Here is a 22076-nt window from a genome sequence, read left to right on the forward strand (position 1 = left end):
CAAAACACTTGGGATTAACCTGGTCCAGTGCGCAGGATCATCCCAAGGTCAGGGCTACCTGTTGTAAGTTAATGAAATGTAGCCTACTATTTTCAATTAAATGATTGATTGAATAATAGTTTATTCAATAAGCAATTAATGTTATTGACAGATTGCCAAAATTCAGAAGGATAGTAAACTGGAGCGAAAACTGAGGAAGTTCAACTCCCGACTACTGAAGCACAACAAGACCCTGATGAAAGTGCTGCTAATCTGTCGGAAGTGTGGTGCCAAGGCATGCACTGCAGATGACATCAAGTGCATCCAGAATGCACATCATGTCGTCCTGGACGAATCCTTTGAGTCCCGCTGCAGCTTCTTAGACATAACCAACCAGAGCGTCTGCCCTGACATGGAACTGCGCAAGCAGATCATGTGTGGGAACAAGCAGAAGGCATGCACCCAGGAGTGGGGGAACCAGATGCTCTACAAAGGCTGTGTGGTCAACCTCATCTCCCCCAGGAATTTTGTCATGAAGATGCCCAAGGGCCCTTCTCGCACCTTCAAGAAGTGGAAGGACGTCCCGTTTACGATTCAGGCACTATCCGTTGAGGAGCTTGACAAGATTTGCAATCAGTCTTTGGAAGATGAAGAGGACGAGGAGGAGGAACAACAGGAACAGATGGAAGAACAGAGGGTCAGTGGAGATGGGATAGAGACAGTCACCATGGTAACCTCATCCCAGCCTCGACAAGAGAGAGTACCCACAAACACTGACTAGGGTTTATTGCAGGGTGTGCTGCCCTTAAAAAAAATTTAGTTCCTGAATTTTGCACTGAACAGTTCAACATTTACAAGGAGCTCCAATTTACACTTGTGCCTGTTGAGCATTGGACACGACAACAGAAACTATTCAGTGTTTGACAACCTTTTACAAACCAATGTCGCAAAAACAGCGCCTTTACGTGCGTGGCTTAAAAGGACAGACTTGCAATTTCAGAGTATGCATGCCTTCTACTTAAAAGTCGTGTGTCTTTATCTTTATAATCTGATTACCGTTAAATTTGATTATCATTAAATTGTTTACCATGTTTTCTAATAGCAGAGCATGACCAAACAAAGAAACTTAATTGGAATATAAAATGAAAGGTTCAAAAGTTCACAAGAAATGTTGGTTTTCATCAGAGCGTCCATGTTCCTTCTAAATTAAGTGGACACTCTAAGTGCAAAATTCTAGTTGAGAAATTATTGGCAAGGTTTATAATGAATTCCACATTAGCTCTTCAGTTGTTACACTGTAACTGTTTTCAAGATTAGTTCTTTTGACTGTGTCTGACTACGTTAGCTTTGAGCTCCCGGGTAAGGACCACATTACATTAGGCCATGTCCAAAGCAGGCTTGTAGAGCTATGGATAGGTCTACTTTGTGCATGTCTCTACATATTTCCAATGGACAGAAGACCTAGACCTAGCTCTAAACAGATTCGGAAGCAGTTTGCAGTGACCTAGCACATATTACTCTAGCCTGATGCATAAAAATGTCATCCATGAAGCATACCATGCTACTTTCATTTAATCACTTTGTATTTTACGTTGGGCGATAAGTCTTGAAAACTAAGCTCTTGAATTTGGAACGTAATCCCTGTTGGTATATACAGTAAATAAAGTGTTGGCCATATTAGTCTCACACGAAATTCTTTATATGAAGTACATGCATTTGCTAAGGGGTTAAAATACACAGGCCCTTATTTGAATTCACACAAAAAAATCAGGCTTTTGATATGTGACCTCGAAGCAATGAAAAATACACTGCCAGGAATCTGGTTAACACTGTATATAATCAGACCTTCAAAGGCTTTTGAAAAGTTCAAGTACCGAAGTTGCAATGACATTTTTTAAATACCTTGAGGACTCTTTATTCTATGGAGATTATGAAAACGTGAATAGGATTTGTGAGTAGAGGGTATGAAATTGGGAGGGTACAATAATAGACACTTCATTTTATGACATCAGTATGGTTGATACACTTGAATCTATTGGTTTAAAATCCTCAAAAGGTGTATTTTATTACTAATATTGTGGGCATTGAAATAGATTCGTTCCATCCAAAGTTAACACGTCTTAGCTTTACCATACAAAATTTGTATATCTGAAATCTCATGTTTCGAGAGTTAACAGCTTTTTCATGTTACGTGTGTTTCACCCAGATGCGCATTACTGTATTGACATTGGCTTATATGTCGTACACAAATTCAAATCCTTACTCTTGCTATATTGTTTAAATGCATGTTTTGAATGTCACATATATTGTTTTAGCAGAGGGTTTCAAAAATACATGCACATGCTCTCAAGACACAGATAAAATACACCCAAATATTGTGAAATGTATGAAAATCCTTTATTGAAATTGGCCTATACACCAACAAATTTAACCATCTACAACACAAAAACTACCTTTTAAAAGTGTAAAAGGAAACAAATCTGTAGTGTAGTTAACGCATGTATTCTTATAATTTTCCTTTAAAATATTCTGTTTCATACAGCTTTCCATTTTGTTAATATAAAACAAGTTTTTCGTTATTGCCATATTTTTTTATAAATTTGAAGATTTCAAAATATACAAATAAGTCTTAGATAACATTCAAAAGCTGGACATAAAAATGAACAATTTAAGATATCTTTCCAAAGTTGATTTACACGCTGCAATATTTAATAAAAGTTTGCTCATGCTTAAGAAAAAAATGTGCAGATCAGCAAGCTGTGCTTTTGTTCTTTACCATTAAAATGTTTAAAATTTAATGGCATCCAATAAACCAATTCAAGTTGAAACCAAAAGTTTCCCAGATATATTTGGTCCAACGTTAAACTGTATGGTTCATTAAGACAATAATTAAATCTGTGGGGAAACTCTTAAAGTGGGTTGCCAGGTAACAAGAGGTTTATACATACAGCAAACACAGCATTAAAAACGAAATCCAACGTAAATTTTGATAAAGTTTCCTAAATTTTTTTTCTGAAAATTTGATTAACATTCCCTTCACTTAAAGCGCAGTGTTATCGTTGGTGTTATAATACAATTAACATAAAATTGTAACATGGTTTCTATTCATGGTAGCGCCAAACTAAAAAGATTCTTTGAAAACAACAGTAATAACTGTTTCATATCTGGATATACAAGCATCCATCCCATAGTCTGCAAGGTTATATAACAATGGGGAAATTAAGGTTAAAAACATGTATGAACAAGACTTTTGCCAACGGCACTGATGAAAGATAGAATGGCTTTCCATTCAGGAAATAGCCGATCAAACCTCGCGTTGTGGAAGGGCTGTGACGAGGATCCCGAGAATGGTTGACAGGAGGACCATGAGACCCGAGGGTGCGGCATGACCGCTGCCGCCGGATCCTGACAAATACAAGCAAGATGCAATGCAGCGGTGAGGCAGGGTGATTCATGGTATGTCTGTGCACACGTGCACTCCAATAGGGGAATAATGACAAAATGCTTGGCTGTATCAATTTTGACTCCTCTCAAATTTTATTCTCAACACGAAGGGGCGCTTTCTTGGGGAGGGAACTCATTACACCCTTACAAATGTCTCTTAAGAGTTTTTATGGTTTTAATTGAAAACGTCAGAATATCGACAGCGATGAGTCTAGTCAAGTCAAGTCAAGTTCCCGCTGCCCCAAGGTGCCCCCCGCCCCGCTGAAAAAAAAACGGATGAATGGATATTGAACAAGGCTAACAAAAACTTGCCCCCCAAAAACCACACCACTGAAAGCTGGTGCCCCCGTAAGATGCTGGGCCCCCTTTGAGCCCCCCTCCCACTTGTAAAATCCTAGCTACGCCACTGGATGAGTCATCTTATATTTGGAGTGTGTCCTCTACAAAAGGACAGGGGACAAGTTCCCCCCTCCCATGTTGCCAATTGTTTGTTCGTTTGTTTTGTGTTTTGTCTGTTCTTTTAGTAGTTTAACTTGAAATTGGCAGCATTCTGGAAACATACTACCACCTGTGCTTGGAGAGGGTGACCAGTTATCTTTGCATAAAAAAACTGACAGTCATTTTGGAAACAAGTATCATTTTGCCCACCCCCCTGGCCGTAAGAACTAAATACACTACTGCAGCTACTTCTCAATTGCCAGCTTCAGTTTGAGAACAAGGGGCACCAGACCTCAACATCCAACCAGCTACTCCAAGGCAACCACGTACCTTTAAACCACCAACTACTCACTGGCATATCCAGTGGGGGGGGGGGGCAGGGGCAAGCCCCCCCGGACATGCTGACAAATTTTTCTTTCCTTTTTAAATTTTAGTTTAAGGACTTGAAAGCACCAGCTTTCATGTGGTTTTTTTGGGGCAAGTTTTTGTTAGAAACGGTACCGCCGTGCACCTTTATTTGGAAGGTTAGGATTCTTTTACTGATGACATTAAAATTAACAACTGAACCAAAGGAACAATTTTTGTCCCCCCAGGCCCAAGACCTGGATACGGCACTAAATTTTTTGACAATCATCAATCACCTGCTGAGCACAGATCAGTGGGATTATATGAACCCAGACTGCCTTCTTTGACGGCCTTTGAAAACGCAGTAACCAAATCGTCAGCATTTGGACCTGTGGAAAAACATAAAATGATCTTCGGTGAATGTCCTACGAAACTAGCCTTTGAAACGGATCAAAGAAATATGGAAGGGCTGCGTAGCAACGTGATGCGAATATAGATAAAAAAATATATACACCGTCGGTGCTCTCACTTTATCTTATTTATCTTATCTTATTGAGCTTTGAAAAGGATCAGACAGGCTAATTAACAATATCCTGACTAAAGAATACAGTGACCATTTCATAGCAACCCTGGTAAACTTGAGTGGGTGTGCTAAAATGGTTATACTGGAAGAAGACCCAGTAATTCTGCGATCCATTTCAATCTTCATGTCTAATTTATATTTTATAGATCTAAGCCTAGTCAAATACTAAACTCGGTATAGTTTTATTGGAGCCTCAGAAAGATCTACATGACACATTTCTGAACACAATTAAAATTTAATGTAGAGTTTTTTTCTAAGAGGTGAAGATTGAGTAAAGAGTCAAAGTTATTTCATTTGTGCGACATGATTAGGATGTGAAGGGGTAAAAAAAGCTTCGAACCTTCAGTGAAATCAAGGAGAAAGTAAACAATGGCACTATTTTGCCAAAGCACTTCCCCCGATGATGCATATCCGTCAAAAATTGACAAGCATATGAGCAAGTTGGGGTGGATAATGAAGTTCACAGGGGAATTTATCAGTTGGCCTATTTTACAGACTGGCACCCCTTGTAACCTTTCCATACGTGTATATTTCAACACTCGGACACTGTTACTCACCTATAACCCAAAAGCTCAATGAGGTACAACTAGGGAACTCTGTTGATTGGACAGGCTCCTCCGATGTCACGACCTGCCACTGACGGCCTTCAGCAATTGCAAGGGCAACAGTCACCCGGAAATCATACCTTGAGGGTTCAAAAAGTATGGTCCTCGATAAAAATTGGGCAAATTTTCAACTTCACGTGAGACAAGCCCCTCAGCTAAAAAGGAGGTTCCAGAAATTCAATCATTACAATAGTTAATCAAAGCGCAGTTCTAATCTCCACCGTCATCAGGACAAATTTGGAAACTTTAAAACACAATAAAGACGGTATAGACATCCCTTTCTAATGAACGAATACATTTTCATTATGAAGGAATGAATCATTTGAACCACTAAAACATTACACTAAAATACTCCATATCTTTTCTAATAATTTTATTCATTAAAAAACCTACACGTTAAATGTCGTAGTTGATGGGAACACATGGGTAACCTTCTTTCCAGAGGATGCATCGGGTGTTATCATAGAGCAGAACCCATCTCCACCTGCTGCCGTGATCTTGAGAAGACGGCCAATCACTGTCAAAATAAGAGAATCACGTGATCGGGAAGTTGGTAACAGTGGCGTCGCCATGTTGGACTTGCGTATTATTCTGTTCCCTTGCTGTAACATCCCGTTCCCCGGGAATATTTATTTTGACCCCTCTGATTATTAAGTTAGTTCCCTCGAATTGTTTACATATTTTTCTCCTATCAGATAGTTGAGTCCGTCCCAAGTCCTCTCACATGGCCAGGCATAAGTAACAGGGTGAACACTAACAAAGAATTTCTTTTGTAACAGATCATTTTTGAATAGCATGTGATGACCTGATGCTGGAATTATGATGGACTTACGGTGACTTGTCATGGACTCCACTACACCACACTGAAAGAGGACCCGTTTAACTCTCAATAAATTTTCTCTCGCTTGCTCTGTGCAGTTCGATAAGATGGACAACAAAGGAGGTGCCACTGGCAAGGATAAAGTGGACTTTTGATATGGGCGATGCTGTCCACTATTTCCAAGGAACAACAAGACTTGAGGGCACGAATTATGATTTCAAGGGAACAAAATGTACGTATTTTGTCCCGAGGAACAAAATTTATTTTTCGACAAGTATATTCCTACTTTGCAGTGGCGAGCAGAGGTTTTGAGTCGCCGGGGACAAAATCGCGATTTGTTCTGAAACCGATTGTCCAAATGTTTTGAACGCGTAACCCCCCCCCAAAAAAATAATAATAATAGTAATAATAATAATACAGTGCTATACAGCAGTGTTCCAAAATTCTGGCGCTTTCATTTCCTTATAAACAAATGGCCAACAAGCCTGGAGGCAACATCATCCCCGCTGCTGGATATGCTACTGTTACTTTGAGGGAAGGATTTGTTCGTAATCACGTTTTCATTGTGTGCATTTCCTCAAAGAGGATTCCCGATTGTGTCCAGAACTTAAGTAGTGGACAAAAGCTGGGGTAGATTTTAGAAGTCTCCCTGACACCGTTGCTGGGAACTAACCCGAATGTAATCCGAAGAGCGGCAGGTTGATGTCGGTAAACAGAGTTCGTTGGGTGCCGTTCACCGTGCCGTGCTTCGACGCGAGATCTCCCACAGCACATAGTCTCATGCGACTTATTGAACACTGGTCCTGTGAAATAAGGCATTATTGTTTATTTTTTTTTTTACTAAATTGGCGCAGGGCACTCAAGGTACCCTTTTTTTCCGAACAATGAACATTTGAAATATAACAAAAGTAGGAGAGAGAATATAGGCGATACAATAATGCTAAGCAATTGAGTTGAAAAAATCAATAATAATAAAAAATTAAAATATCAATATATAACAACGTAAATAGTTTCTTTTTTTCAGTGAACGCAGAGTGTTACAAAGTCAGCACAGTTTCACTTTAAACTAACTAAAACCTGAAGGTTTGAATGACAGAAAGTTAAATCCCCAATTATTTGGAATCAGAGAAAGCGCACTTTTAAAGGTACCCAAAGAAAAACACAACATTTTTGAGCATGCTTCAAACTCTTCTGTAGTCTCAAGTTTGGCATTTATTTGCACTGCCTGGTTGAACCTTTATTTCGGGAGCCAAAATGTTAACAAAACTTTGTCTATTTTTAAAAAGTTTTCAGTATGGAAACCCGGAATGGAATTTCAATAACCCAGGTGACAACCACCTCGCGTTTGACCAATGATCCCTCACCACAGCAACGGAAATCTCGTACGGGTTGTAGATGCCATCGTCGGCGCATATTCTTTGGGGAATCTCCAATCTATGCTCAACGTTTTCCTGCAAAAAGAGCAGAATGAAGGACAAATCTGATACACTGCTTGTCTAATTTGCACAGTGCACAATGTGCCAGGGCCTACGAAAAGGTCGGGGGCCTACCAAAAACAATCAGGTTCCTCCCTTTCTCAACCTCCATTTTGGGGAAAGCTTCGAATTACTCCACTGCTTTCCAGCTACACGATATGCAAGGCTTTAGTGAAGCACACAACGCTAACCAGCTCATTGGTGAATGCACCTGCGCAGAATAGGGCCTAAGAACACCGATGCCTGCGGCCTATGTATGGGTTCAATGGAGCGACTCGGAGAAGCCAAAGAATGATTAAAATCGCTTTGTGGCTGGGCCATCAACTCGACTGAAAAGACTTGCCTCGGGAAAAGTTTGACAAAATTAATAAATATGAACATCAAGAGGGACAGCTGTCGTCAAAAGACAAGCTCCGTTCCGACGGTGCTGAAGTAAACTTTCCGTTGCTCCGACTAAAATGAAAGATTATCAGAGGCATTTACCAGATGGTAACAACCGGGCAGAGGTATAAAAACGTTGACAGCATCCTCCGATCGTACTGTAAGAAAGTCTCAAAACCCACTGTTCTTCTCACTGGTTCATTACAACGCATTTCTCTCGGAAGCAAGTTTTATTACAACTAAGCAGACTTAATTACCTTGTCATCTGTGGATTTTGGAAATAATGAGCAAGTAGTAAATCGGTCTCAGGAAGCTGGATAGGCCTGAGCAATAACAGAAAGCTCTGGTAATTCGAAACCTGGGACATCATATTGTGCATGTTCGGATGAAGGGTAGGCATCGACCACAAATCAGCCTAGCTCCGTTTTATACTTGGATTGCCTTTTTACCCATTTGCAGTGTTGTAGTCGAGTACTTTCCGAGTACCAATGTTCTCCGCAAAATACTGAACTGGCTAAGAGGGAATAAGGCCAGAGTGCACAGGCATTTGATGGTAAATGTGCAGAGGTAAGATTACAAAATAAATGTTAGACTACATACACTCCCAGTTGTGTAAAATTTAAGTTTTAAGGAGAAAAGTACTCGGCCGAGAACTTTCCGAGTTCTTTTGTTCTAAAAAGTTAATTTTAATCAAACAGTGGTGGTCTGAAGTCATTATGTTGCTTTGTAATCTTACCTTTATACATGCACCATTAAATGCCAATGTACTTCAGCTTTGTTCCCTCCAACTAGTTAAATAATTGGTAGAAAACTTGGTTCTCAAAAAGTACTCGACTACATCACTGCCCATTTGACTCTCATTTCTAACAGGCAAACTATGAACACGGGGGACGCAACTAACAGGCGTATCGAATGGACAGGAGAAATTAATGACAATTAATGATAATTCTACTTTTGAATATAAAAAGTAGTACTTTGAATTCACAGCGAGACTTTTGACCTGTGCACATTACACGGGCATTACTATTATAATGTAAATATGCGGGAGTCAAAATGCGTGCTGTGCTAATGGGCACACTACCAAAATACTGTGGACACGTCCACTGGCCAGAGCGTGGTCATGGTGTTAAAACGGCTTACCAAATCAATTTACTCAAAATACTACGCTGGTCCCGATGACATAATGCTGTCGTCGTCATTAAGAGTGATAGGGTGAAGTTTTTTTTCATTTGATAGGACTCAAACATCGCGTTACTCACCTCTACCGCGGTTAAGTCCACTTCCAAGCTCGTGTCGCCTTGGTAACCGCACGCAAACTGAATTTGTTTCTGTGAGAAGAGTGGGAATGTAAAAAGTCGTCAAGGACACGAACAAGGCAGTGTAAGCAAGTGCATCACGGAAAAGATGAAAGGCTAACCGCTATTAGGCATTCCGTTGAGAATAACTGGGCTACGGCTCGCACGCACGTCTACGGGAAAGCAAAAAGCCCGTATAATATTTCATATTGAAGCTATAGGCTTCTATATACGCACGCGATATTTCCATTATTTTGGTATTTTCGCAGCGCAGTCATTTTGATACAGCTCACGTGGTGCCAAATTTGAAATATCACATCAAACATGGATTTACTTTCAAACAGTGTGTCATATAAGACACCCTGTGCTCATGTTTCACTAAGTTTTTAAAAACTTCGCTCGTCTTGCCTTCAGTGTCATAGAACTTCAATTTCGTTCAATGGTAATGCGCCTAGAGTCTTATTACAGCAAGAAAAGCGAAGGGTGGTAAGCTCCTAAGCTCCTTCAAAGTATCAAGACAGTTTGGTAACTTTTAGATTAGTACCTTATAGCAGTCGTCGAGAGTCTTGGCACCAGTTATTAAGTCATTAAATAAACAAATAAAGCACTGTCTTTTATACGACATTTTTCAAAATGCAAGCCATTGCAATCAACGGAAGGTTAACCTGCTTTCAAACGAGTATGATTGTAAATAAGCTAAAGAAATACACTTACTAAAGTTACGACGCCTCCCTGGAATGTAGCATGGGCCACGAGGTGGAAATCCTCATTGGTCAGGGAGTGATAAACATTAGAACAGACCATTCGGGAGCCTTCCGAGTCGTCCCTGTGTATGACAATGGATCGGTCAGCTGCACTCCTTGGCCCCGTCAGATCCAGATTGGTATCCATGTATACATCTGAGATGCTTCCGACACCAGCGAGGGAATTAAACTTACCACTCAAATCCCCAACCTCGTACATATCGTGGGTGCCAGTTGCAGGAGATCCCACGACGCCAAATGGGTTGAAATGAGCCTGAACAGATGCAGCACTGCACGGCCCGTCGGGGTTGTTGGGATCTATCGGAAGCACGTGGATGTGCCATCCGCCGGCCCGCTGATCAAGTCCCGACAGCTCGATGCTGATCTTAGCCTGATCGAACCTGGAAGCCTGCGAGAGCGCAACTGAGCCACTAATTACTGGACCGCCTACCCACTCGCGTGTTTGTACAGAAACAGTCGGGAGACAGTAGAGATTGGCGCAAGCATATCTCGGAGCACCTCTCTCAGACGTATGGATGACTACAGATTTGCCTGAGATGGAATAGTATCCGGTTAGGGGAAGGAGGGGATCCGTAAAAAAATATTTATTGCTGCCGCTGGATACACTCGGAATGTCAATCGTTGCTAGTTTCTGCGAGAGATCACCCACTTCACAGCGGTATGGGTTTGTAAAGTTGCACTGGTCGTAGCCGTTGTCAACGTCGACGAACGGATTGAAATGTGCCGCCGCGCTGGCACATCGGTCAGTTGCGGAGACGTAGTCATTCTCGATCGGTTTGTCGTGAACGTGGAAATTATGGTTGCTCGTTGTGTCTGAGCCGTCAGCGTGTGTGACTTCTACGAAGATGGTCGTATCTGAAAAAGGATCGGCGGCGTCCTGACGAAAAACAATCTCACCCGCCACGACAGAGCTGAAATCCCCCTTGACTGTTGTGACTTCGGTCGGGTAGCCTATATTGCCATAGACCCAGCGTGCGTTTGCCTCTTCTTTGTGGATAACGATAGAACGTCCGATTACACTGTACTTTCCAAAAAGCTGCATATTCCAGTCGACGAACTGATCTGAGAAGGCGTCCATACTAGTTAATCTTCCAAATTTCCCGCTGATATCTCCTACCTCATATTGGTCGTGGGTGCCCGTTCCCGGACTGGGTGACCCTCCGGCGTCCACACCGAAGGGGTTGTAGTGCCCTCCGACGTTGTCATTGCTCGCTGGTAGGTCATCCTTGTTGATCCGTCCCTTCACTGGCTGTTCGTGGACATGGTAGCCTCCGGCCAATCCCTGGAGGTTGGCTAGATTGACCGAGATGTGAGTGGCGTCGTAAGGGGAACGCTGCCGGAACTCCAAGCTCCCATTCACCCCCGACACGCTGATTTCGGCACTTACGGTTTTGGACGGCAAAACCTGAATGGGTGAGCAGGCAATGAAGGTTCCACTGCTATCTGCGAACACCAAGTTTTTCCCCAGCACCGAATTGCCGTCCTGTCCCAAAGGTAGATTAGTGTCGATGTAATACCGCGTTCTACTCGAAGACACCGGATTCACCGTCACATCTCCGAACTTACCCGAAAGTCCTCCAATGGGACATGTGCTGTGTTCATCGGATTGACAGGAAGACGCATCGGCACCAGTCGGGTTGAAAATGGCCGGCATGGTGTTACTGCATCGCTGTTCAAGGTCCATGTTTTTATTGTACTCTTCGACAGAGTGAATTCCCCAACGGTATGAGACCGCTTCTAAAGGTCCCAACACATCATACAGATCCACTAGAATACTAGTAAGTGCAGATGGATCGTCTTGTCGTTGACGGAACGTTACTGTCCCAGCAAACGGCGACATAAATTTTGCCACCGCTGTCACCACGTCAGTGTCAAAGTCGAGGATGTTTGCGCAGATGACGGCACCAGACGAAGTGTCCTCTAAGACCAGGGATCGACCGGAAAGACTATTTGTACCCATCAGCCTCAGCTGGTCGTTACCGAACTCTGCCATCACGTTCGTCCCGCCCGTTAGCTGGCCGTGGGCAGCTGTGAGGTCGCCGCCACTTGCCAAGACGCCCCCAGTGAAAATCTCATTGCAAGGCGGTCGTTGGTCGTATAAATTAGGTCGCTCGTGGACAGTCCAGTTGTACGTGCCGGCAGGTAGAGACATGGCGAGATAGATGGTCGTGTTGGCACCTGGACCTTGCGCGAATGTCACGTTACCTGACGCCCCTGCCATACTGAAAGTCGCAATGTAGGTTCGATCTTGTGCAACGACTTCTGCCAGCATGAGACTGACTCCAACTATTTAATATAAGAGAGAGAGAGAGAGGGAGGGAGAGAGGGAAGTGCACTTTAATTGTATTGATGATGGCAAGCATTAGCAATTGAGATATAACAATAAGAGAAGCAAAAGATTAAACATGGACCGGTAGCAAAGAAGCGAAAAAAAACTGTGGTTTAAGATGTGGTTTAACTAAACAAACACTTGCACCAGTACCCCAGTTCAGAGCACAAACCTTTTGTTGTTCTGTGTAGAGTTGTATGATCTATTTTCAAAACTTGAGAAAAAATTGGGCTAGCTGTAAAAAAAAATCAACTCTGAACTAACAGTGGTGGGGATATGGAAATCTTTAAGAATCGCCAGTCGTGAACAAAAATTTTCAAAATAGGCCGCGTGGGGCAATGAGCGTGCCATACGCTCTGTATTTTTCTCAAGGTCCTTGAAGACAACAATGAGAGAAGCTACTGAGCTCTAGAAGTGCCATCCGACTTGTTCAGATCCTGACATCTGTTTTCTCAGGATGACGACATAATACAGGCAAGATGTCGACATTGTGAGATAATTTATCATGGGATGACGACATTGTTAAATTAAGTACATGAGATTGACCTACCATGAACTCAGATAAACGCAGGACCGTGGAAGAAACATCCGAGCCCACGTTACAGATGCTCTGGACCTCCTTAACTTACCATGTGTACAAAGGGACAATTACAAGTAGTGAAGTAGACATAACACTTGCGGGATGTCGTTACCATAGAACAATTTATCTCAGGAAGTCGACATCTTGCCTGTGTTATGTCGTCATCTCGACAAAAAAATAAGTCAGGATGTCGACAAGTCGGATGGCATTTTCAGAACTCCGTAGAAAACTGATGTGGAAATGCATTTGTAATCCTTGATCTTGTTGTGGCAGAAAGTGTCCACGCCGCTGATTTCTTTGCACCCAACTCTGAAACTGAACCTCTGGACCAAAGAGTAACTTGGAGACTCGAAATGGCCGACGGAAAGGGGTTATCAACGGACCAATCTTCGTATAATTGCAAACTCTACTGATGCTATCCGCGATGGGGGTCGATATTTTGAGGTTCCCACTCTGCCATTAGGACAATATTATGTTTGAAACATAGATCGAGGGTGGAAACAGCCAGAGGTTGTGTATGTGGCTTAGCGCTTCCGTGAGCTACGATGCGATGGAAGTTGGTGTCGTCCATGTACTACCTGATTTTTTTCTTCATGCGCGTATTGCGTATTGTACCTGTCAAGGTTTGAGAGCCAGAACGCTCTGCCACTGCGACAATGTGATCTTATAATGCTCGATCTGACCATGAGGCCGATACAGGGCCTTAATGGTAAAATAAAGTCTTCTTTTCACTGCAAGCGAACGCGAAAGCGAAACAAATTTGACATCACGAAAAATTGGAAGCGAAATTCTGCTCGAGTTGGCATGCATGTTTTCAACTTTTACGAATTCGCAATGCGATTATTTGATCTGACGTAAAAAAAAAATTGGCGTCCGTGTTCGCTTTTGCCTCAAGAATGAGCCGGCCTTTAGTTGAGTTTAGTTTAGTTTCCACTTACCAAATGGTTGGAGTCTTGTGCACTATCTTAGATCCTACTGCGACAGATACACGCTGGTTTCAGTGTATGTTAAAACTCGTGGAATTTTGGATGTAAATTCCTATCTGCCTGACATTGGGGAATATTTAATAAATTGTATTCCTTTTATAAAGTACATAGCGAAACTCTTGTTGTACTTACATGAGTTACTAATCTCCTTTTTAGAATCAGATGAGTGAACGGATTAAGGATATCCCGAATGTTCATCCACATTTGAATACTGAAACTATTTTTGGAGCATAAGTGAACAAAACCTAAAGTGCACTTCATTTAATCTTTTGGCTTTGGCATTACCGCTCTTTTTAATTCGATGTCAGAAAAAAAACCTTTCTAAAGTTCTTTCCTCTTATTATTGTGAACACAACTGATTTTTTTGTATGGTATGGTGAATAAATGTTCCCACTGGGTAGAAAGGAAAAAAGAAGGTTTTGAAATAGGATATATATCAAATGTCAATTCAGATAAAAAGAGCGTGGCATTTCTCACCGATATGCAGGAGCATCTTTTGTTTGAAACCTATGGAGTCAGGTCTTAGCTCCTTTCATTCAACTCCCTAGACTGTGACGAATGCATGGCGTGTTGCCAAAAAATTGGACGGTCGCACTGTCATCATTTCAATGGGGCATTCAACTGAGCTTAGATGCGCCAGAAGCTTGTGGCTCGATTCGATAGATCAGGCGCCAAATAAAATTATAGCCCTGAATCAAATTTGCTCTTGTCTCGACCAATGATATTAGCGAATATCTCAGGAATGAGTTGCTCAAGCAAGTATCCACAACAAAGGGCGACACGTTCTTCTTTCTTTGCAATGCATCTAAACTGGAGTATCGTGTAATACACTAATAACCACTCCTTCAATGTTTAACTTCTGTGCAGTCCCATTCTAATTACGACAGCGTGAACCATGGCGTTGTGTTTGCCTCACATATTGATGTTAATTTCACATCTTCCGATTGAAGAAATAGAAGTCTAGTGATGCAGTGTAGGCCTGATTATTTTCGTCCACCAAGTAGTGTTTATTACTTGTAAGTAAACAACCGTAAACCTACGGGGAAATACTTTCGACTTCTCCGGAGGATTTCAGAATGACGTTTCAGAAGCTACTTGCGTCCAATCCCAAACTTCCTTATTTCCTCGAGTTGAGGCCTACGCATTTAAGACCAGGCAGTCCTGGACCATTGATGAATTTATACCTTGTAACTGCCAAGCACAATGGCGTAACTAGGATTTTACCAGTGGGGGGGGGGCACAAAGGGGCACCAGTATCTTATGGGGGCACCAGCTTTCAGTGGTGTGGCTTTCGGGGGCAAGTGTTTGTTAGCCTTGTTCAATATCCATTCATCCATTTTTTCAGTGGGAGGGGGCACCTAGGGGGCACCGGGAATTTGTGGGGGGCACATGCGCCCCCCCCCACCCCCGTGGCTACACCACTGGCTAACCACACGAATCATTTTGCGTTGAAACTAGCTCCTGGCTATACGGCCTGCACCTAGCGACTGCAATTTCAGTTGCTAGGTTTACTGAGAAACGTCCAATTGATGTAGTATGACCTACTGGCAAAGCACAGCGATGGGACGTTTCGGAATAGGAAAGATACATGCATGGGCAGACAAAGCTCCAAAAGTCCAATCTACACGAATTTCAGGTTGTACCCGAAAACAATAACCGAGAAATTAAAGATATGGCGATGAACGATAAGAGGTATCAGCATATTGTGCGTCGATGCATTTGATTACCAATGGTGATTAATGTGTCTGATTAGTTGAAGGAACAGCAGGCCAAACCTATTAGTTGTAAAGCATGAAAAACACTGGCTTATTTAACTGAGTATAAAATGGCTGCTTGATCACCGGAAAGGCATTTAAATAGGTGCCCATTAGGCTAACTTGATGACCGCGAATGAACAAAAATCACGAGGTCCAAAACAGCGACTGAATACTAGCGTTCAGGGCAGCGTTAAACTCTACGATTACCCCCTACAATCACACAAATGCTTCCTCCTTCCTCCATGCTCATACTAGCACAGGCATATGTAGTCTTGTTTATCTGTAGGTGCTGGATACCTTATCAGTTTACCGATGAACTTAGAACTGGCCCTGTGCCCTTTACGCTGACCGTGTGATTACATTATGCAGATAAGAGAATTGCAAGATCCTTCTTTCTACTCATTACATGCATGCCAGGGGCCTGTGGTGTCTAACGAAGCAGACATTATACCATTACCTTTAATGTCTGCAGCGGCTATATACAGGTCTCTGATAGCTGTCAAGGGGGTAGATACGGGTGCATCACTTGAGTGGGGACAGTTGAGCACCTGCATGACATTATCCTTTTTACACATGTAAATTTTTAATTAGCTGTAGTCTGTCCCTTCTCGTATGTTCCTTTACGTGGAGTTTGTAAAATTTAGTCTGCTTTGTGATTGTAACCTTTATCGATGTGTATGTGTACAGCGCTGGACATCACACAAATACACTAGTCCCCTGTGCTATACCTTGGCCTTTCGATGATGACATCAGGTAGGGCGGGGTGACGTTTTGATGTCCTCCAACTTCAAGGCTCGGTCAAAGGGCAAGTCGTTAGCATAGGGTTAGTTGAGTCTGCCACAGTACTTATACAACCCCTTTGTCCTCGGCGTAATGTGAACACGCGCGTGGGAAATTTGGGAATTTTGGACTACAAATAGGCCTATTTGCTCAGAATCTGAATGATTCATTGTTCCCTGCACGAAGGGGGCCTGAACTATCGACTGGATCATCTTGGTTGTGGTGCAGGAATTATTGTGCATGACGGTTGCATAAATGTCAAACTACAGACTCTTCAGACAAAGGCTGCCCAGTTAATTTTTTTTCAAAATATGCTTTTCGTCAAACAAAGACAGTTCTATTTTTAAGGCCTAGGTCACATTCAGTTTGCCGTAACTCCGGTCTGCATGCAAAGACGCTCCTTGTTACAAATGAAAAGTTTGAGCTCAATCAAACGTAGAGTTCTGTTGATGGAGTCATTTGAAGTGCGTTTAAGGCTGCATGCCGTACCAGCCCGCGTAAACTGAGCACCGCGGTGGAAAAAGAGTATACATTTTCGGCTGACCCATCTTAGAAAAATGCCCGCTGCGCAAGAACAGATTATAGGCCTATCTGTTTTTTGGCAAAATGGGTGTAAAAATGACCGCAAAGAGTTACTCTAAAAACCCCAGGGACTCAACTCTAAAAAAAAAAGCACTGTGGAGATATCGGGAAAGATGTTAGGAACGGATTCCTCCCCAACTCTTTTCTGGTTAAAGACCGTGCAATCAGTGTGTACGTCATGCGGGAAATTAGAAAAACATACTATACACAAAAAGTCATGTACCAGACCTTTACAACTTGAACTCCAGAGTCTAACAATTACAGGAAAGGGGTTTCAGAAGACAGGCAACATTCAACCCGAATCAATAACGTGGCAGGGGGGACCTGACTCAGTGTCTGTTCAGACTTTTCTGGTCTTGGAACCACATTGAACCAGTCAGCGACTGTCAACAATCAATGCAACGGATAGGCTGATGACGTGTCTGAGGGAAAATAATGCATTGCCGACTTTATACAAACACAGTTTTCCCGTCAAAATCAGTAAGGTGTGGAACAAATGCACGACGCAGGCTTGCCCGTTTCCTGCTTGTATTGTGGCGGTGTCCCGATTCTTCAATAGTGAAAAAGATCGGACGACAAGTAGCTTCGGGCCCAACATTCCATCACCCGTTTCGCTAATACCAAGAGCGAACGAAAGAACACTTAATATGCCAGGCTCGGCATAACATACCTATTTATATCCTATGAAATACATGTTTACCCCAAACGTTTCACGATTGCGTGTTTTTTTTCGGTTATTTTCACCCACTCATAGAAACCAGAGAACCTCCCCACATTACATTCAACCATACTGTGTTACAAAATCGCATAGGCCCTGCCGCATTTGGGACATAAAACTGAAAAAGAAATAAAACAAAATAAAATAAATCATGGATTGTAAAACTATCTAGGGTGCCGTACTTGATCCAATGTCCAAAAAACACCAACCAGCAGGCAAGGTTCAGGTTCAACCTCAGAAGTTATGCCAACCCTGCAAGTTACACAACAGATATCACAGGAATCACATTGGTGATGATTTAGTTTCTTCTGCAACGCGCCCCCGGGGGGGGGCAATAGAGTATCAAGGTGGCAACTTCACGCGCGCCATTATATGTGTAAAATGCAATAACGCGAGAACCAGCGTGTGAATCAGCGCGCGTGCGTACTCCATTCGTTTGCACTACTGGTTGAAAATGACGTCACACTTTGGTAGTCCACAACGCAATTCAAGTCTCCAAGAGCACATTTCGTAATTTCGAGATTACCGCTATTAATTCTAAAATAATGTTGAGTATGCAAGTATCGACAGATCCGTGGAGACGCCATAACCGCGGGACCATCACACTTGTGCACGGGTATCAACTTGAGCGCGTGCGAGCATTTTGGCAATTCAGAACACCCTATTGGTCTGAGAGAAGTGCAACGCGCGCGTGTCACGTGCGTACGCATAGGATAGTCTATCAGTAATAGCCTCTACATCTGGTCGCTGGATTAACCTATACATCACACATAACGACCTTTGTTACCAAATGGCACTCTAAGCGTGCGTTCAAGCGAGCTACTCGTGTTAAAAACGACTAGGCCTATACTCCTGAGCGTTCGAGCGGCTGGAGTACGACCCGCGGGTCAGTGAGAGTATACTCTCGATAGAGGGGGAGTATACTCCTGCACCCAAGTGTAATGCGCACGCATCCTACTCGTGTTAACAGGAGTAACTGCGCAAACGCGCCCCAAGGAATCGCCAATTTTCCTGCGTCATGTCTAGCAACTGACATTTCTTTCCCTTCCATTTCCTGGATTATTTCGCAAAGTTTACAGAGGCCTATGCAGGTCATGATATGCTACACCAGAACCCTTCCACCCTCTACACACACCGTCCTCAAAATGTTTTGATGTTATCCGACTGGAAAGACAAAATAAAACGAAGAATGCAAATCTATAAAACCTCGGCTGATAAAACCTTTTATCATGCGAGTAAGAAAATATTTGTCCATCAGTACACAGAGGTTGTGTTCAAAGTCATGAGCCTGATCTCACGTGAGCGTTCAATACTCACAGGTGGTTGGCAATTGTTACCATTGATTCCCGTGACTGTTCTTAAGAGGACATCCCGCTTGTGTTATTTTCACTTTTTTAGGCGCCTTTCATATGTACCTTTTTTGGGCTGCGTTGCGTGAACGACGCATTCATGCGTTTTCACTTTCACAGACACAAAAATTGACTCAATTAACATAGCGCACGTATATGTTGCGTTCTACCGGCAACGGATACGCAATGCTTGGCAAGTGTTGACACACCTATGGAAAGACGCCTTTATCGGTTTTGTCTGATGAGAATGCGTGCTGAGCAAAATTTGAAATATTTATTAATCGAATGCAGCGTGTGGGTGTTGATATAGGGAAAACAAAAGCATTCGTTAAACAATGGACAATTCTCAAAACAACACAAAATTAAACCTCCTAAAAATCGACACACATATCTTTCTTTTCCCAAACCAGCCGCTTTAATGGTCAATTAGGTCATCGAAGATGGGGAGTAACTGACCACAACAATGTTGACTGACTTCGATATGTTGTGCTGTTGGTAGTCTTTTTCCCGTACTTTTAATGCTACCACAAGTGTGTCTAGTAACCCGGATGGTCACAAACGTGCAGTATTGAATTGAGTTTTTAAAAAAATTTTCCTATCTATGATTCGATCGAGGGTAATACTAGGCGGCCATCGAATCGATCTGGCACTCACACGTCTTTGTTGTTTATGCCATATGTTTGTGATATGGTCTCGCAACTGTATGTACATGGTGGACCCTCCAAGCAAGGAGGCGAAATCACAGCACCGCACGGCGTTGACAGGTGCCGGGGTCGTCAGGCCTGGCGTGAGCAATGCACATCAAAAGAAGGCAGGCACAAAGTATAACCGAACATTCACAAATATATATATTTTCAAACCTTATCTTTATGGGTGACCTTAAATACTGTCAATTTATGTCTGTACAGCTCAAAACAGGCCTGCTTGATGGGGTCCAAACTGAACCGCAAGCTCAATGTTTCCTATTAAACTCTCGAGCTACACTTTGCGTACGGGCATAACTCGTACACATTCATATCGAATGTACGTTCTTGAAAGATTTACTGTCACGAAAGAGCCTGAACAAAACTCTGTATGTAAATATAGACTTACTGAAAAGTTATATAACTTTATGGCCAACTCAATTGAAATTGACGGATTTTATAACAATGTTCACACGGGTCCAAAGTCTTGGACGAACCAGGAAGTACACTGGTCTGCACTCCGCTGCATACATTTAGTTCTAGTCTAAGGTGAGAGGATTAAGAAAAGAAAAGTCTTGTTGGAATATTCATATTTCATTTGCGATTTTACAATCTGCTTAATGGACTCATCATAGACTCACCAAATCACAAAGGATACAGGTTGACGGATCCATGGCAATGCATTCCAGTCTATGGCTTCGATTGGATTTGGACATTTTTTCGATAACTTTTGATAGACTATAACTCTGTAAGAATAAGTTTATTAAAACCGCTAAAATGCACGAGTGTCCGACTCTATCCTGGTGTCATTGCCTTTTTAGGAAATGTTAATTCACTCCAACTTTATAGCACAAAACACTTCACGCAGTTAACCATTTTAGAGTTTTACATCTTTCTACTATTACCTTTAAAGATGAAACTATACCAGGTTGTTTAGTCTCAACAGAAATAACGCTAAATACTTACACACGATGTACGTCTTGGCCAAACGATCCATTGTGGTCGGATTACAAAATGTGTTACTCGATCCAGGGGGGAAGTCACCTTATCGCTCACAACATGCACAAGCGCGGTCCCTCAAAACTGAATTGCAGCTCGAGTGCCCTTTGGAATGTGTACGCAGCGAGGCTCATGCGAAACTATTCTCAACCTCGTGGCGTTAATGCGTCCAACCAATAATAACTTCCGTGTTGGTTTCCACAGCACCAGACCCCCACGTCAGAGCATGGTTAGAACATTGCATGAGCCAGGGGAGCACTCATGTGAATCATACCAATACGCTAGGTGACTCGTCATTTCCTTAAAAGTCTGCAACAATCAGAGAAGCAGTACCTGACGTGAATCCCACACAGTGGCGCGCTAGCTGTGACCATACCAGTCGACTACATTGTCTCTTTGCCACGCCCCCAATGTATTAGACTGGATTCAAGTCTGACAACCGTGGAAGGGTTTCGGAGTGCTGTGTGTTTCACCTCCTTGCGCCCTCAATGGAAGGTCAGGGGTGCAATCTAAAATGCCCGAGAGAACCACTGAGCACTGAGGCACCAGGTAAAAATCCAACCAGCCTAATTTTGTCCAGCTGACAGATCCTAAGTTTGTGTTCTTTATACACGACAAAACCGATAGATGTGAATACAATGCATAATCCAGAGGATCAGCAAACACCTGCATGCCACAAGCAAATTAGTCTCGAAGCGTTGTTTCCTCAGCTTCTCTCCGTGTGCAGTTAGCAACAACTCAATTGACGCATGCACCGCCGCAACCAGTTTTCCACGCACGGTTTACCCTTCTGTAGCGAAGGAGTTCACGTAAAAGGGCTATTATTTGTTATGAATACAACGGCCAGGGTTGAAAATGCAGTCCACTCTCGTGTTGAAAGCACGGATGAATCACAAAGTGGTTGATAGATGGCGACTATGCGTAGGGTTTATAGACGACTCTCATTTTTCCAGCAACACGTATAGGCAGCCAAAGTTTGTCAAAAATCTCACCCCGTGGTTGTTTTTTCATTTTACCATTTATTTAAAGAGGGTCGAGTTTCCATTTAGCATTTAATAGAACGTATGTTATTATCAAGTATTCTGATAGCTGCTTGAGTTTTCTACACTATGTGAATTATTCTTTTACTTTTGTGCTGACGGCCAGCCATGGTTTTTGCAGCCCTTCGTCATATGCAGCAAGGT

General features: G+C 42.6%; 2 protein-coding genes across 2 annotated transcripts in view; one reads left to right on the forward strand and one right to left on the reverse strand.

Moving 5' to 3' along the window:
• LOC110981267 (ATP-dependent RNA helicase DHX58-like) overlaps nt 1-2823 on the forward strand; it is a 14239-nt gene extending 11416 nt beyond the window's left edge. The window contains exon 15 of the mRNA XM_022238685.2: nt 152-2823. Coding sequence (XP_022094377.2) covers nt 152-760 — 609 coding nt within the window. The 3' untranslated portion in view covers nt 761-2823. The remainder of the gene's footprint in view (nt 1-151) is intronic.
• Nucleotides 2353-21591, reverse strand: LOC110981268 (uncharacterized). Its single transcript, XM_022238686.2, has 9 exons — nt 20860-21591; nt 10080-12415; nt 9330-9398; nt 7579-7665; nt 6888-7017; nt 5788-5911; nt 5347-5474; nt 4503-4595; nt 2353-3384 (listed from the first exon to the last, which is right to left on the reverse strand). Exons 1-9 carry the CDS (start codon nt 20888-20890, stop codon nt 3284-3286), a joined length of 3099 nt encoding a protein of 1032 aa, XP_022094378.2. The 5' UTR covers nt 20891-21591; the 3' UTR covers nt 2353-3283.
• Between the last annotated feature and the right edge of the window lie 485 nt (nt 21592-22076).

This window comes from Acanthaster planci, linkage group LG13 (genome assembly GCF_054643075.1).
Source record: "Acanthaster planci isolate LZ-2023a linkage group LG13, COTS_SCS, whole genome shotgun sequence".
In the NCBI taxonomy this organism is placed as follows: domain Eukaryota; kingdom Metazoa; phylum Echinodermata; class Asteroidea; order Valvatida; family Acanthasteridae; genus Acanthaster; species Acanthaster planci.